Consider the following 17,238-nt stretch of genomic DNA (forward strand, 5'->3'; position numbering starts at 1 on the left):
TCTGACACATTCAGCTGCTAATACTTGAGAATATACTTTCACTTCCCGTCGTGCGAACCAACAAATTTGGGTTGAATACTCTATCCTCTAAAACTGCCTCGATTCCACGCGCTGGTGGGCTATTGCAAGACAATTTCTAATTGTTGAGCAATCGAGAACAACATTTTTCTAGCTATTGCCGGGGAAGGTCTGTTGTCTGCTAACAGGAGGCAGCGTGGACAAGAAGCCGAGCATTTGCTTGATGGTCATTGTTGGCTCCTTACTGCCCATCACTGCCTTGATTGATAACACGCCTCCCGTGTACAGCTGCTCAGCAAAAGTGTATATGGCCCTCAATTTGGTCATATAGTCGTCTGGCAGTTTGACGGCTCGGGCACCTGCAACAGGGGCATAAGTATTTGGCGACTTCTAATCCCAACATGGTTAATCAAAAGGCATTCATCAATCAAACTTACCAAACATGGCGACTGTCATGTTGGATACATGCTTTTTCAAGCCAGTCAGCTCCTGTTGGGCGACTTTCAATTTTTCTTCTGCTTGTTCAGCACGCTTCAAGATGGCGGCTTGATCAGCGTTGGCTTTTTTCTCAAATTTCTCCTGGTCAGCCTTCATTTTCTCTAACTCGGCCTGCAACAAGCGGAATTTAGCCTCCAGCCCAGAGTAAGCATCCTGTTGACCAGTCAAATTCTTCTTTAAGTCGGCTACCGCCGCCTCACTCTGGGCCATAGATTCCTGCATTAAATAATTTGGGGAGACAAGTCTCAGAATTTTTGCAAGCAACACTCCTGACACTTGGGGGCTAATGTATGATTTTTTGTCAAAAAGTCATACCATATACAAGACCCGACTCATCTTCAAAAAAGATGACCCGGCCCTTGGGGGCTACAGGTTGAAGTTTTCTATTACAAGACCCAGCTCATCTTCAAAAAAGATGACTCGTCCCTTGGGGATCCAGGTTGAAGTTTTCTATTACAAGAATCGACTCATCTTCAAAAAAGATGACTCGGCCCTTGGGGGCTACAGGTTGAAGTTTTCTATTACAAGACCCGACTCATCTTCAAAAAAGATGACCCAGCCCTTGCGGGCTACAGGTCGAAGTATTCTACTGCAAAGACCCGGCTCATCTTCAAAAAAGATGACCCGACCCTTGGAAGGTTAATGAGTATAGGAGTATATATCCGCATACCTCGTGTTTGGTCTTCATAAGGCGGAGCAGGCTTTTGTTCATCTCAAAATCCTTCTCGAGGTGAGTTGTGAAGCGGGAGCATAGCTGGTCAAATTCTAGCTTCTCGTATTGAGGAAGTTGGAGATATTCTGAGTCGCCATCAGGGGAACGGTGACTTCCCTTCGAGATATCTTTGGAGAGCACGGCAACCGGAGGAGTAGAATAGCCAAAGTCAGTAACCACGACGTCTGGATCGTCGGTCGCCTTGAGAGGGCTTGGCGGGTTACTCTGGCCAGCGGGTTCTTTCAAAATGACAGGCGAGTCATCTTGGACATCAGGAATGTTTCCTGGAGGAATGTCGCAAGCCGCTTTTTGCTCCCCATCAGCCTCGGGAATAGATGTATCCGCGCCTAAGGCATCAGATGCTTGCTGTGCAGAAGGAGAGTCGCCGGTTTTCCTTTTCTTTGCTTGTGCCCTGCGATAAAGCGCCAAGGTTGAAAGCACATGTTATTGTTTAAAAAGCCTCGGTTAACAGTGTAAACTTACCCTTGCACGCGAACCATCGGTGGGAGAGTAGAGATGGCCGAGTCACCAGATGTGGGAGGAGAAGTCTGACAGGACAAAGGTTTGGAAGTCACAAAAATGGCGGGTTATATTTCATACGTCAAAAGATATAGCGAGACAGGCGTACCTCGCTGGTCCGTTTGCGACAGGTTGTCTTCTCGGGCAGTCCAGTGACTAAGTCGCCAGAGCGAGTGCGGGTCTTGCGAGAGGGGGTGAATGTTGCTTTCTTCAAAAGGAAATCAGGGTCCATATAAGCATGAGGATGAGACATGGGCACTTTTTCCCAGATCCGCCTGGCTGGTCTAGGAGAAGAAGAAGGCGAGTCAAAAGAAATGGAAATTACCTCGACTGCATCATTCTTGCTTTCATCGTCGTCACCCTACATGAAAAGAAATATGGTATAAACTTAAGTTGGAATATATAGAGAAGGGCCAAGAAAAAAGCCTTACCTCAGAATTCGCCTCGTCTGCATGAGGGTCGCCAACAAAGGATGAATCTTTGATGGTGGTTTTATTCTTGCTCACCGTTTTCTTCTTCTTGGGTGGCGCCTTGGTGGACTTTGGGGGAACGGCTTTGGGACCCCTTCGCGAAAACACATCGGGTTTCAGTCAAACGAAGGCAGGTTTTTAATCATGAAAGTTGCTAAGTATAAACAAGACAAGTGGTGACTTAGATTCTTACTGGAGGCACCGGGTTGGCACGGCAGAAGCCTCTGAGACCGATCTTGGCACACTCTTCCAGAGGCTCGTCGGTTAATCTCTTGATGGCCCCGACGATTTCGCTCTCTGAAAGTTGGCGGCGACTGGCGCGCTGTGGATGCTCTAAAGTGCCATCATAATCATACATCAACCTGTCGCGGCGGCTCAAGGGAAGGATATTCCACTGTATCCAGCAGCGGAACAGGTCGATCCCGATGAGCCCGTTGTTGTACAAGAATTTTAGATCTGAAAAGAGTGGAATGAACTCTGACTCTTCTTCTTCAGTAAGCTTGTCACGGAATTTGAAGTCCATAGGCAGACGGTCTGCTCTGAAACCCGGAAGAGGGTTCTCGTCTGGTGGAGCAGTGTTCTGGCAGTAGAAGCATGACTCGGCCCATCCTTTGGGGTGACTGGGCAAAAGAACTGCCGGGAATCCACGCTTGCGGCGTCTCTGAACGTTGACTCCTCCGAGTTCATGGTTGGGACCGTTGGAGAACTCGGTCTGGCGGTTTAAGTGGAAGAAGTTCCGGAACAAAGGGACCGAGGGTTCTTTCTGTAAGTACACTTCGCAGAAAACCTGGAATTGGCATAGATTGGTGATGGAATTGAGTCCTAGGTCTTGAGGATGAAGGTTGAGCAAGTGCATGACGTCTCGGAAGAACTTTGATCCAGGCGGCTTGAATCCACGCTCGAGGTAGTCGGTAAAGATCACGACTTCTCCTGGCCCCGGGTTGGGAATCAACTCGCCCGGGGCGGTTCTCCAACCAATAATATCTTTACCGTCAAGGAGACCCGCCTCGACGTATTTCTCGAGAGTGGCATCATCGACTTTGGTTGGCAGCCAATCACACTTCGTGATGGTCATGACTACAAAAAAACGGAGTGCGAGGCGACTCAGCAAAGATTAAGAAGTATTCTAACCCGCTGGCGCGGGTCTATGGTGTTCACAAAAAGGATTGGTAACTCACCCACCAGACTAAATGAAAGGGGCGTCCTGACTATAGTAAATAAACTGAGTCGCCATGAAGGATGAAGCTAAAAGGCGACTCTTGTAAACATTCTTGTCCTTAGAGATATTCTCAATGGGTGAAAAAACATGTTTCTATAGATAGGCAGAAAGCTATGGATCTACGGACAGGTAAAAAATAAGAATATATTGTTCGAGGTAATGGCGATGAACTGCGCATATAGTACTAATCCTGAGCTGGTCAACATGACATGGGATTAAACTAGCGGGAGGTCGAGATTAAAATGGCCGATGCCTATTGCGATCTGAAGCTAATCATGGCAATGGGGAGCAGATCTACTATGACTCAAGGTATTCATCCTATGGAGTTGACAGCTGCGGCTATGGAGTCCTTGATCTACACCTAAGAAAGGGAGGAAGTGTACCTGGTAATAGGGGATCGCCGCCGGGGACGGAGGCTCAGGCCTTCGTGGTCTCTGCCACCGGGGGAGCCACGATCGATGGAGAAAGACTCCGGGAGCCGAGGACGATGCTGGACGCCGGAGCTGAGGACGACGCCGGGACGCTGGAGCTCGGAGACTATGTCGGGAGGCCGGTGCTGGGAAACGAAGGCGAAGACGAAGGGAGAATGGGGGCAGGTGACGAGGTTCCTCTTCCCCCCATTTCCCTCGGTATTTAAGGAGCAGGAACGGGAAACAAGGCTGTCAACGTGGGAATCGAGGCGACAAGTTAGTAAACGCAATGATGGCGCCTAGATTTTCGAGATAAACAATTATGTGCGAAAGATTCGCTAACAGTTACAGTGTTTGGGAACTGGAACCGAGGAGATGAGGCGACGCCCTTTAATGTTGTATGGCGACTCAGGCTAGAGTGCCACGAATGGCGGCTCAGCGTTCGTCGAAGGCTAGAAATAAGGAGAGTCGCCCCAAGATTGAAGGGAGTTTCTTGACACGAATGAATTCATGACAATATGGGGCCTAATGTTGGGGATGTTACCTGTAGGTAACCCTCCCTTAATGGGCCGGGTCACCAAAGGGGCGACTCACCTTTGGCCATGTGTCAAGTGGCCCGGGAGTTGTAGGGTGGGTCAAGAGGATCGTATGGATGATGGAATCTCAAGGAAGCTCTTGGTCGTGGGGAGCACGGCGACTTAGAGATAAGGAAAACTACCAAGTGTAGGATAGCAGGACTTTGTAAACCCTAGGGCCTCGACCTGTATATAAAGGCGAGTCCCAGGGAAGGGTCAGGCGAGTTAGAGAAAATCGAGAGCTAGGTCAGGCGAGCTACGCCCTCCTTGTAATCGAAACCATCATCAATCTACACAAAGCAGGACGTAGGCTTTTACCTCCTCACGAGGGGCCGAACCTGGGTAAATCTGAGTCTCGCTTTCGCTCACCCCCTTTGAGTCGCCACCAAGGTGCGATGGCTCCATCTTTAAGTCCTTTCACGAGGACATATGCCGTGACAAAACCACGACAAACGTGATGTCTTCAAGTACTCTGAAGGACAAGTTGTTTGAGAAGGTCATCAACTCCTACCTTGCGGAGGTGTTGCAACACCCTCAAACCATTGAGATGCATGAGGGGGTGCTGCACATCCGTGATGTTGAGGGGCCAAAGAAGACTGGAAGCATGGAGACAAGGCTAGAAGCAATGGAGTGATACATCCATTTTGCATCATGCTTTTATGTTGATATTTATCGCTTTATGGGCTGTTATTACACTTCACGGTACAATACTTATGCCTTTTCTCTCTTATTTTATAAGGTTTACATGAAGAGGGAGAATGCCGGCAGCTGGAATTCTGGTCTGGAAAGGGAGCAAGTTTGAGATACCTATTCTGCGCAACTCCAAAAGCCGTGAAAATCAACGGGGAATTATTTTGTATTTTATGAAAAATACTGGCCGGAAGAAGTACCAGAGGGGCACCACCAGGAGGCCACAAGCCTGCCAGGCCCGGCCTACCCCCATGGTCGGGCCTGGGTGGCTTGTGGGCCCCCTGTTGCACCTCCGACGCTCATCTTTTGCTATATGGAGGGTTTCATCCCAGAAAAAATCATAAGGAAGCTTTCGGGAGGAGCCGCGGCTGCCATGAGGCGGAACTTGAGCAGAACCAATCTAGAGCTCCGGTAGGGCTGTCCTGCCGGGGAAACTTCCCTCCCGGAGGGGGAAATCATCACCATCGTCATCACCAACACTCCTCTCATCGGAGGGGACTTGTCACCATCAACATCTTCATCAGCACCATCTCCTCTCCAAACCCTAGTTCATCTCTTGTAACCAATCTCCGTCTCGCGACTCCGATTGGTACTTATAAGGTTGCTAGTAGTGTCAATTACTCTTTGTAGTTGATGCTAGTTGGATTACTGGGTGGAAGATTATATGTTCAGATCTTTGATGCTATTCATTACCTCTCTGGTCATGAATATAATTATGCTTTGTGAGTAGTCACTTTTGTTCCTGAGGACATGGTATAAGTCTTTCTATAAGTAGTCATGTGAATTTGGTATTCGTTCGATATTTTGATGTGTTGTATGTTGTTTTTCCTCTAGTGGTGTTATGTGAACATCGACTACATAACACTTCACCATAATTTGGGCCTATAGGAAGGCATTGGAAAGTAATAAGTAGATGATGGGTTGCTAGAGTGACAGAATCTTAAACCCTATTTTATGCGTTGCTTCGTAAGGGGCTGATTTGGATCCACTAGTTTAATGGTATGGTTAGACGTTGTCTTAATTCTTCTTTCGTAGTTGCGGATGCTTGCGAGAGGGGTTAATCATAAGTGGGAGGTTTGTCCAAGTAAGGGAAGCACCTAAGCACCGGTCCACCCACATATCAAACTATCAAAGTAGCAAACGCGAATCATGTGAACTTGATGAAAACTAGCTTGACAGAAATCCCCATGTGTCCTTGGGAGCGCTTTACCTTCTATAAGAGTTTGTCCATGCTTGTCCCTTGCTACAAAAGGGATTGGGCCATATTGCTGCACCTTTGTTACTATTGTTACATGCTACTTGCTCCGAATCATCTTATCACACAACTATCTGTTACCGATAATTTCAGTGCTTGCAGAGAATACCTTGGTGAAAACCACTTGTCAGATCCTTCTGCTCCTCGTTGGGTTTGACATTCTTACTTATCGAAAGGAATACGATAGATCCCCTACACTTGTGGGTCATCAAGACTCTTTTCTGGCGCCGTTGCCGGGGAGTGAAGTGCCTTTGGTAAGGAAACATTTATATAGTGTGCTGAAATTTATTGTCACTTGTCACTATGGAAACTAATCCTTTGAGGAGCTTGTCACCTAGAACGGAAGCACAAGGAGTTGCTCCTCAACCTGCTGCACCTACTGAAAATATTTGTTATGAAATTCCTTCGGGTATGCTAGAGAAACTGTTGGCTAATCCTTTTACAGGAGATGGAACATCACATCCCGACTTGCATCTAATTTATGTAGATGAAGTTTGTGGTTTATTTAAGCTTGCAGGTTTGCCTGAGGATGAGGTCAAGAAGAATGTCTTTCCCTTATCTTTGGTGGATAAGGCATTGACATGGTATATGCTATGTGATGATACTGGATCATGGAACTACAACTGATTGAAATTGGAATTTCATTAAAAGTTTTATCCTATGCATCTAGTACATTGTGATCGGAATTATATTTATAATTTTTGGCCTCGTGACACGGAAAGCATCGCTCAAGCTTGGGGAGGCTTAAGTCAATCTTATATTCATGCCCCAACCATGATCTCTCGAGAGAAATTATTATTCAGAACTTCTATGCTCGGCTTTCTCATGATAATCGCACCATGCTGGACACTTCTTGTACCGGTTCTTTTATGAAGAGAGATATTGACTTCAAATGGAATTTATTGGAAAGAATTAAACGCAACTCTGAATATTGGGAGTTTGATGAAGGTAAGGAGTGAGGTATGAATTTCAAGTTTGATTGCGTTAAATCCTATGTTGAAACAAATACTTTTTGTGATTTTAGTGCCAAATATGGACTTGACTCTGAGATAGTAGCTTCATTGTGTGAATCATTTGCTGCTCATATTGATCTCCCTAAAGAGAAGTGGTTTAAATATCATCCTCCCTTAGAAGTCAATGTAGTTAAACCCAATCCAGTTGAAGAGGAAGTCATTGCTTATAATGATCCTATTGTTCCTAGAGCTTACATTGAGAAACCACCTTTCCCTGTTAGAATAAAGGATCATTCTAAAGCTTCAACTGTGATACGTAGGGGCTACATTATTATCAAAGATCTCCTGTCCGACAATGTTGATGGGCATGATATTCACTTCTGTGAAGATGCTGCTAGAATTGCTAAACCTCACGCTAGAGACAAACATAGGCCTGTTGTTGGCATGCCTGTGGTTTCTGTTAAGATAGGAGATCATTGTTATCATGGCTTAGGTGACGTGGGTGCTAGTGTTAGTGCAATACCTCAATCCTTATATGATGAAATCAAAGATGAGATTGCACCTGTTGAGATAGATCTTATTGATGTCACTATTCACCTTGCCAATAGAGATACTATCTGCCCTGTGGGAATTGTTAGGGATGTTGAAGTCTTGTGTGGTAAAACGAAGTATCCTGCTGATTTCCTCGTTCTTGCTACCATACAAGATAGCTTTTGTCCTATCATATTTGGTAGACCTTTTCTCAATACCGTCAATGCTCATATTGATTGTGAGAAGCAAACTCTCACTGTTGGCTTTGAAGGTGTGTCATATGAGTTCAATTTCTCTAAGTTTGGTAGACAACTTCATGAAAAGGAGTTGCCTAGTAGGGATCAAACTATTGCCTTAGCCTCTATTGTCATGCCTCCTACTGATCCCTTAGAGCAATACTTGCTTGAGTATTAAAATGATATGCATATGGATGAAAGGGATGAGATAGATAGAGTTGTCTTAGAACAATATCATATCCTTAAGAATAACTTGCCTGTTGAACTGCTTGGGGATCCACCCCCACCAAAGGGTGATCCCGTGTTCGAGCTTAAACAGTTGCCTGATACTCTTAAGTATGCCTATCTTGATGAAAAGGAGATATATCCTGTTAATTAGTGCTAGCCTCTCAGAGCATGAAGAAAAGAAGTTACTAAAAACTCTGAGGAAGCACCGTGCTGCTATTGGATATACTGTTGATGATCTTAAGGGCATCAGTCCTACTCTATGTCAGCACAAGATTAAAACTGATCCTGATCTCAAACCAGTTGTTGATCATCAAAGGAGATTGAATCCAAAGATGAAAGAGGTAGTAAGAAAAGAAATACTAAAGCTCCTGGAAGAAGGTATCATCTATCCTATTGCTCATAGCGATTGGGTGAGTCCGGTGCATTGCGTCCCTAAGAAGGGAGGCATTACCGTTGTCCCTAATGAATTAATCCCACAGAGGATTATCACTGGCTATAGGATGGTGACCGATTTTAGGAAACTGAATAAAGCCACTAGGAAGGATCTTTATCCTTTGCCTTTTATCGACCAAATGCTAGAAAGACTGTCTAAACACACACACTTCTGCTTTCTAGACGGTTATTCTGGTTTCTCCCAAATAATAGTTGCACAATCTGATCGGGAGAAGACCACTTTCACCTGCCCTTTCGGTACCTTTGCTTATAGACGTATGCCTTTTGGCTTATGTAATGCACCTGCCACTTTTCAAAGATGTATGATGGCTATATTCTCTGACTTTTGTGAAAAGATTGTTGAGGTTTTCATGGATGACTTCTCCGTTTACGGGTCTTTCTTCGACGATTGCCTCACCAACCTTGATCGAGTCTTACAGAGATGTAAAGACACCAATCTTGTCTTGAATTGGGAGAAGTGCCACTTTATGGTTAATGAAGGCATCGTCTTAGGACATAAAATTTCTGAAAGAGGTATTGAAGTCGATAAGGCTAAGGTCGATGCAATCAAGAAAATGCCATAACCCACATATATCAAAGGGATAAGAAGTTTCCTTGGGCATGCTGGTTTCTATAGAAGGTTCATCAAAGACTTCTCTAAGATTTCTAGGCCTCTTACCAATCTCTTGCAAAAGGATATTCCTTTTGTCTTTGATGATGATTGTGAGGAAGCCATCTAAATACTTAAGAGGGCTTTGATAACTGCACCTATTGTTCAACCACCTGATTGGAACTTGCCTTTTGAGATCATCTGTGACACTAGTGATTATGCTGTTGGTGCTGTTCTAGGGCAAAGAGTTGACAAGAAGTTGAATGTTATTCACTACGCTAGTAAAACTCTAGACAGTGCCCAGAGAAACTATGCCACTACGGAAAAGGAATTTTTAGCAGTCGTGTTTGCATGTGAAAAGTTCTGGTCTTACATAGTTGATTCCAAAGTCACTATTCGCACTGATCATGCTGCTATTAAGTACCTTATGGAGAAGAAGGACGCTAAACCTAGACTTATCAGATGGGTTCTTGTCGGAATTATGCCCTAGAGGCAATGATAAATTAGTTATTATTATATTTCTTTGTTCATGATAATCGTTTATTATCCATGCTATAGTTGTATTGAATGAAGACTTAGATACATGTGTGGATACATAGACAAAACACTGTCCCTAGCAAGCCTCTAGTTGGCTAGCCAGTTGATCAAAGATAGTCAGGGTCTTCTGACTATGTACAAGGTGTTTTTGCTTGATAACTGGATCACGTCATTAGGAGAATCATGTGATGGACTAGACCCAAACTAATAGACGTAGCATGTTGATCGTGTCGTTTTGTTGCTACTGTTTTCTGCGTGTCAAGTATTTATTCCTATGACCATGAGATCATATAACTCACTGACACCGGAGGAATGCTTTATGTGTATCAAACGTCGCAACGTAACTGGGTGACTACTAACTATAAAGATGCTCTACATGTATCTCCGAAGGTGTTCGTTGAGTTAGTATGGATCGAGACTGGGATTTGTCACTCAGTGTGACGGAGAGGTATCTTGGGGCCCACTCAGTAATACAACATCACACACAAGCCTTGCAAGCAATGTGACTTAGTGTAAGTTACGGGATCTTGTATTACAGAACGAGTAAAGAGACTTGCCGGTAATGAGATTCAAATAGGTATGCGGATACCGACGATCGAATCTCGGGCAAGTAACATACCGAAGGACAAAGGGAATGACATACGGGATTATATGAATCCTTGACACTGAGGTTCAACTGATAAGTTATTCGGAGAATATGTAGGATCCAATATGGGCATCCAGGTCCCGCTATTGGATATTGACCGTGGAGTCTCTCGGGTCATGTCTACATAGTTCTCGAAGCCGCAGGGTCTGCACACTTAAGGTTTGACGTTGTTTTATGCGTATTTGAGTTATATGGTTGGTTACCGAATGTTGTTCGGAGTCCCGGATGAGATCACGGACGTCACGAGGGTTTCCGGAATGGTCTGGAGACGAAGATTGATATATACACTACTAGGAAAAGGGCTATAGATGATATAGATACTAATGGCGCACCACACAAGCAGTGCGCCACTACTATATAGTAGTGGCGCACCATGTGAGGTGTGCCATTAGTGTGATGGATACTAATGGCGCACCACACACTAGGTGCGCCACTACTATATATATATATATATTTTTTTTTTTTGCAAAACTACTAATGGCGCACCAGCAGCTGGTGCGCCATTAGTAACTAGGGTTACTAATGGCGCATCTGTTAGTAGTGCGCCACTACTATAATTTTTTTTTACAAACTACTAATGGCGCACCACAGCTAGTGCGCCATTAGTAACCAGTGTTTCTAATGGCGCATCTGTTGGTGGTGCGCCACTATTTTTTTTTTGCAGAACTACTAATGGCGCACCAGAGGAGGTGCGCCATTAGTAACCAGGGTTACTAATGGCGCATATGTAGGTGGTGCGCCATTAGTAACCTCGGACCAGCTAGATATTTTGGACAGGCACCTACCACACTCACTTTCCCCACTTTCATTCTCTCCACCTCCTCCTCCAAGCTTGTCTCGGGTGCCTCCTCCTCCTCACCTCATTTGCATCATAGATTCACCCAAATTAAGTGGTTAAATTACCTTTTTTTGATAGGTAAGTAAGGGGAAAGCTTTTATGTTGTAGATCTACTTTTTTCTCCCTCCAACAACGTGCACATGCACTTTTTATGTCCTAGCTAGATTTACGTATGTTTGTGGTGTTGCATATATTTTTTGTTTGCAGGTACCGGTATTTGAAATGCGATAGTTGCCAATATTTTCCCGGAATGTTGATTCATTTCCGTTTCGGCGAGAATTTGGCACTATGCATTCTTTTTTGTCCTATTTTTAGGCAATGTCATGCCAATTTTTTTTTTGGTTCTAAAATATCGTTTTGCTCTACCCCGCAGGCGACCATGGTCCGCACGATGACCGAAGGCATCATGAATAGGTTTTTGAGCTCCGCGAAGGCCGAGATGCTTCAAAAGAACGAGACAGAGATAAGATGTCCGTGTCGAAGATGCAAGCTGAAGAGCCTTATGGACCCGAATTCCGTAAAGGTGCGGGACCACCTGCTCTTGCGTGGTTTCATGGATGGCTATCGGTGGCAAGGTGATGAAGATGATTATGAAGTCGTCCATGGGGGCCGGGAAAGAAATGAGGAAGGGCATGAGCAAGACAACCGCGGCGAGGGCGGGCGAGAAGACGAAGAATCTCCAGGACACAGTCATCATGTAGAAGATGCCGAACATGATGATGAGGAAGATGCCGGAGCAGACGAAGGGCATGATCATGAAGATGAAGATGCCGGAGCAGACGACGATGGACCATCGATGGCCTGGGTGCAGGACCCTCATATGCAAGAGCTGCTTCTCAAGCAGACGGATAACGCAAGAGCTTGAGATGTACTTACCGCCCGCATTCTTCGACGTTATGGTGCATCTGCTGGTCCATATCGTGGAGGATATCATCCAACTTGGGCCGACGTTCCTGCACAGCATGATGCCGTTCGAAAGGATGAATGGTGTCATCAAAGGATACGTTCGCAACATGTCACGTCCAGAGGGAAGCATAGCCAGGGGCTTTATGACCGAAGAGTGCATCTCCTACTGCACGAATTATCTAGGCATCGAGAACCCCGTTGGTCTGCCCGTCAACAGGCACCTCGGCAGGCTCGCAGGATGGGGTCACCGTGAGGGTCGCCGCGAAATGCATGTCGACTTCGAGGGTCGACTCGCCGACTTTGAAAGAGCAAACCAAGTCGCGCTACAACACATAGACGTGGTCAATCCTTGGGTCGTAGAGCACAAAACCTTTATTGAGAAGATGTACAATGACCGAGGCCAATAGAGGACGGACGGAGATATAATCAAAGAGCCATGGGTACTGGCTTCCCAAGTGGACCAATGCTTCTTCATTACCGACCCACCAAAGCCCAGTCGTGTTGTCGTGAGGAGAGGCAAAAGGAAGATCATCGGAATGGATGGAGTCACCAATGAGCAAGACTTCGACAAGTATGGCGACCCGAAGATGGAACATGACGACGATGATGAAGTACCAGCATACACCACAAGAAGAAGCAGGACCACCCTACCTAAAGGACGTCCGTTCAAGGGAAGAACTCCATTTACGAAAAATAAGGGCAAGAAGATTGTGAACAAATAGCTAGCTAAGATCGATTGTATTTAAATTGTAGCCTTCATTTCTCGATTGTATTTCGACATTTTCAAATTTGATGATATTCTTTCATATTCAATATGAAAAAATATTGAATATTCATGAGGACACTCGATCTCGATCCCCTCCATCTCGATCGCTATCACCCCTCGCAAGACCCCCCTCGCCGCCGAGCACCCCCCGCACCCTCCCCCGCTCCACCGCCGCCGTCGTCGGCATACTTACCACTAGAACACCTATTCACAAGATTCAACTCCTATTCATAGGCATCTACTTGTTAGGATTACAAAGGTTTAAACCTGATAGCTAGCTATTTTTCATATGACTAAATATGTATTTTTAAACATAATTAATCAAGTAAGCAATTACAGCATATAATTATGATAATTTGGTATAATTATTTTGGCAAGCTATATAAATAAAATGGCAACTCGGCACAATACAAATGACATGTACTAGTATGTGATTTTTTCTGACAAGCTACATGAATTAAAGATGGACACAACTAAACACTGGACAACTAAGATGTAAAAATAGTTGACAATTAGTAGTGCCGTCCAAAAAAAATAAAAGGAAAAAAAAGATGGACACAACTAAACACTGGACAACTAGTAGTGAATTAAAGATGGACACAACTAAACACTGGACAACTAGTAGTGAATTAAAGATGGACACAACTAAACAGTGGACAATAGTAGTGAATTAAAGATGGACACAACTAAACACTGTACAACTAGTAGTGCCGTCCAAAAAAAAAAGGGAAAACAAAGAGGGGGAAGAGGATTCGAACCCGCCACCTCCTGCTAGGAGGCAAAACCCACGCACCACTGCGCTACTACTTCGAAGGTTAACAACATAGAGAAGACGCACCTCATATACATGCGCCATTACTATATAAAAAACATTCTAATGGCGCACCGCTCGGGGTGCGCCATTCCTAAGCCGGCTGTCCTCGCGCCCTCATCTCTTCTCCTGCGGCCTCCCCCCTACCCCCTTTCCACACTGCCCAGCAGCGCCCGCCGTCTCCCCGAACCCTAGCTCCGCCGCCACGAAGGGCCACCACCTCCCCGACCTCACCGTCCTCGGCCGCCACCTCAAGTCCCCCTGCAAGACCCACGCCGTCCTCGTCCTCTCCACCGGCGGCGCCCCTTCCTCCGCCCCTGAAGCGCAGCACCAGTAAATAGCCGATCCTCCGCCGTCGCCGCCGCCCCGGACCTGCCCAAGCAGGTCCGCCCCCCTCCGTCGCCAACCAGGCGCTCCACATCGCGCTCGACACCGACCCGCGGTGAGGCACGCATATCCTGCTCGTAGGAGAGGCCGGATCTCCACATCGCCTTCTGAATCACCTGACGATTTGGCATTTCCTTTCCGCTGTAAATAATACGTCCGGCTATCAACATTAATCCAGTGAACTGAAGATGAGTTCCATTTTGACAGCTCTTACGTCTTTGGAGAGGATGTGGGTTTCGGCGGCGTCTTCCGTTGCACGACAAGGCTAGCCGAACGATCCAGGAAACAGAGAGTATTCAATGCGCCATTGTGTGAACAGGTGCATCTTTACTTGCCGTACCCGCTTAAGTTTACGGCAACACTACAGCAAAATGTGAAAGAAAAAAATAGTGTTTACAGTCTGCTATGCTCAGACATACATTTGAGTTCACTATGCTGAAGTTCGTATGGCTTAGGTGTAGTAGTGCAGTAAGTCCTTAATTCAGCATTACACGTGTTCTGGGAAAAATTATAAAACCAACACATAACTCTGGAAACAAAAACGATTGACCAGATCTGAATTTTGTACTATTCACAGTCTGATTTATCTTTCCTGATTTGTTTATGAAACTGTACACAAGAGTTGGAGTTGAAATTATGTGTCATGATGTATGTGTATTATCGTTCTGTCATTATTTGTTCTTGGATTATTTTTTTCCTGACATTCAGACGTGTTTTGATGCATTCTGGTGCACTTGTTATGCCTTAAATGTGCTTGCGCATGCTATATGCCCTGTTCTGACCAGTGATCAGTTATTCTCAAGCAGGGTATTGCCGGATTTGCTATTGGCTTAGCAGCAATGGTGAGTCAAAGACAAAATTGAAGTTTTCTTGTAAAAATACATTTCAGGTTCCTTGGTTTACCAATAGTAATTTGTTAATAAGTTTTTTTGCAAGTACCGCAGTTAGGAAACATACATCTTACTAGTAATTATGATTTATGTCGCTTGAATTTGTGGAGCCTAAAGATTCCTTTGGATGGGAGAATGGATATGTCATATGTAATTTATCATACATCATTAATTCCAGTCAAAATATTTACATGGAACAGAAGCCTTACGATCCACCTTTCACTGGAAAATAAGGGAACCTTACAATCTTGCGTCACCGAGTAACCTTTTGCAAGTGAAGGAATCACTATTCACTTCTATCATCTTCGCAATGGAAGCCTCATATTATTTTCTTATCTTCAACATGCAGGACAATAGAGCTATTGCTGAAATACAGTTTGCAGATTATATCTTTCCAGCATTTGATCAGGTATGTCTCTCATTCCATTCAGGATTATTTTACCTACAAGAGTTCTTTCCTTATTGACTGCAGACACTTTTAAATGGTTGCTATATCGACTGCATTATATTACTGTGTTATCTTAGTTGATGGAAGTACCTTGTCTACTTGTTGCCCGAGATTATTGGAGCTTCACTTTCTTAGTGGACTCTGGACTCTGCATTGTCACTGTCGCATTCAGTTATAAAACCATTTTAGTTCTTGAACATTGTCAAGTTGCTCAATTTATATAAATTTGATCAATGTCTTGTTCCAACCTGTTCATACCACTTCTCATGCAGATTGTCAACGAAGCCGCTAAATTCAGATACCGAAGTGGAAATGAATTTAACTGTGGAGGTAACCATTTTTCCCTGTAGAAAAAAATAACTGTTTCCCATTTTGAAAGGGATCGTTCCATGTCCCATGCTGATTTTCATGTTGTTTAATAGTGAAACATCCTGAAGTTGTCATCCCTTATTTTCTAGGTTTAACAATTCGATCTCCATATGGAGCTGTTGGACATGGTGGTCACTACCATTCACAGTCACCAGAGGCTTTCTTCTGCCATGTTCCTGGCCTGAAGGTTAGTCTGTATATCTATCGCTCTGTGCCAATATTTGTAATCATTTACAGTAAATAGTTAGGATACAAGTGGAAACCACATTGCCTAGTTGACTAAGATTTTTATTTGTAAAATCAGGTAGTATAACAATATCAAGCATCATTTTCTGGTACTCCTGTTTGACGCTCTACGACATTTCTGAAATTGTGTACAGAAATTTATGTTCTTGTTTCCTGAGTACTAAGAAAAATGCTATTTCAGGTTGTCATACCTCGGAGTCCACGTGAGGCCAAGGGACTTTTGCTGGCCAGCATTCGTGACCCAAACCCAGTCATCTTTTTCGAGCCAAAGGTAGAGCAAAAATTTGAAAGAAGTTTCTCAGTTGGTTAAGACTCGTATATATCCATCTGGTATATCCATCTGGTAGAATAAGCGCAAGAGAACAGCTGATGGACAATATTGAATTGATTATTTGGAATGCTCTTACAAGCAGCTTTCCTCTCTTAACAGTGGTTGTACCGTTTGTCTGTTGAAGAAGTTCCTGAGGGGGACTATATGCTGCCTTTATCCCAGGCGGAAGTGCGTATATCTCCATCCTGCGTATTGTTTTTGTGACGAGGGAACCCAAAAATATTTATGCAATCTTTATACTTTAGGTGATCCGCAAAGGAAGTGATATAACACTTGTTGGTTGGGGAGCTCAACTTGCAGTGCTGGAACAAGCATGTGAAGATGCTTCAAAGGTCAGTTATTCATGCTAGTTCTTGTATGTCTCTGTGAATTGGTACTAACGTTTTGTTTGGCTAGTGCATAGAGATGCCGTCGTATGTCGTGTACAAGGGTAAGGTTTCCGGAGTCTACGACGACTGGGAGGAGTGTCGGAGACAGGTTCACCGATTCAGCGGTAACAGTTACAAAGGGTACACCACAAGGGCGGAGGCGGAAGTTAGATACGCGCGCTATCTAGCGGGAGAGAGGAGGGAGCGTTGGAGGAACCGGATGAAGACCAGTTTCATTGCGATTATGCTCATCGTGATGACCGCAGCTCTCTTCTATGTGATGGTAGTTTAGATGGTCGATATCGACTTGTAGTGTGAAGACAAACTCGCTGCTCGCGG

The 17,238-nt window shown here is 44.7% G+C and overlaps 1 protein-coding gene across 1 annotated transcript; it reads left to right on the forward strand.

Moving 5' to 3' along the window:
* The first annotated feature begins 3,923 nt into the window (after positions 1-3,923).
* On the forward strand, positions 3,924-16,960 carry LOC123397335 (2-oxoisovalerate dehydrogenase subunit beta 2, mitochondrial-like). Its single transcript, XM_045091922.1, has 10 exons — positions 3,924-4,032; positions 14,031-14,193; positions 14,455-14,566; positions 15,054-15,089; positions 15,487-15,546; positions 15,858-15,915; positions 16,044-16,141; positions 16,382-16,471; positions 16,631-16,699; positions 16,777-16,960. The coding sequence occupies exons 1-10, from the start codon at positions 3,924-3,926 to the stop codon at positions 16,879-16,881; spliced, it is 900 nt and encodes a 299-aa protein (XP_044947857.1). The 3' UTR covers positions 16,882-16,960.
* Positions 16,961-17,238: the final 278 nt, after the last annotated feature.

Source organism: Hordeum vulgare, chromosome 5H (genome assembly GCF_904849725.1).
Source record: "Hordeum vulgare subsp. vulgare chromosome 5H, MorexV3_pseudomolecules_assembly, whole genome shotgun sequence".
NCBI lineage: Eukaryota > Viridiplantae > Streptophyta > Magnoliopsida > Poales > Poaceae > Hordeum > Hordeum vulgare.

Bases quoted from the DNA above. Each gene is read 5' to 3' on its own strand.
- LOC123397335 (XM_045091922.1), top strand. From the start codon at position 3,924: ATGCTGGACGCCGGAGCTGAGGACGACGCCGGGACGCTGGAGCTCGGA. The intron at 15,547-15,857 runs GTATGTCTCTCA...CTTCTCATGCAG, and splicing joins TCTTTCCAGCATTTGATCAG to ATTGTCAACGAAGCCGCTAA. The intron at 16,142-16,381 runs GTTAGTCTGTAT...ATGCTATTTCAG, and splicing joins GCCATGTTCCTGGCCTGAAG to GTTGTCATACCTCGGAGTCC.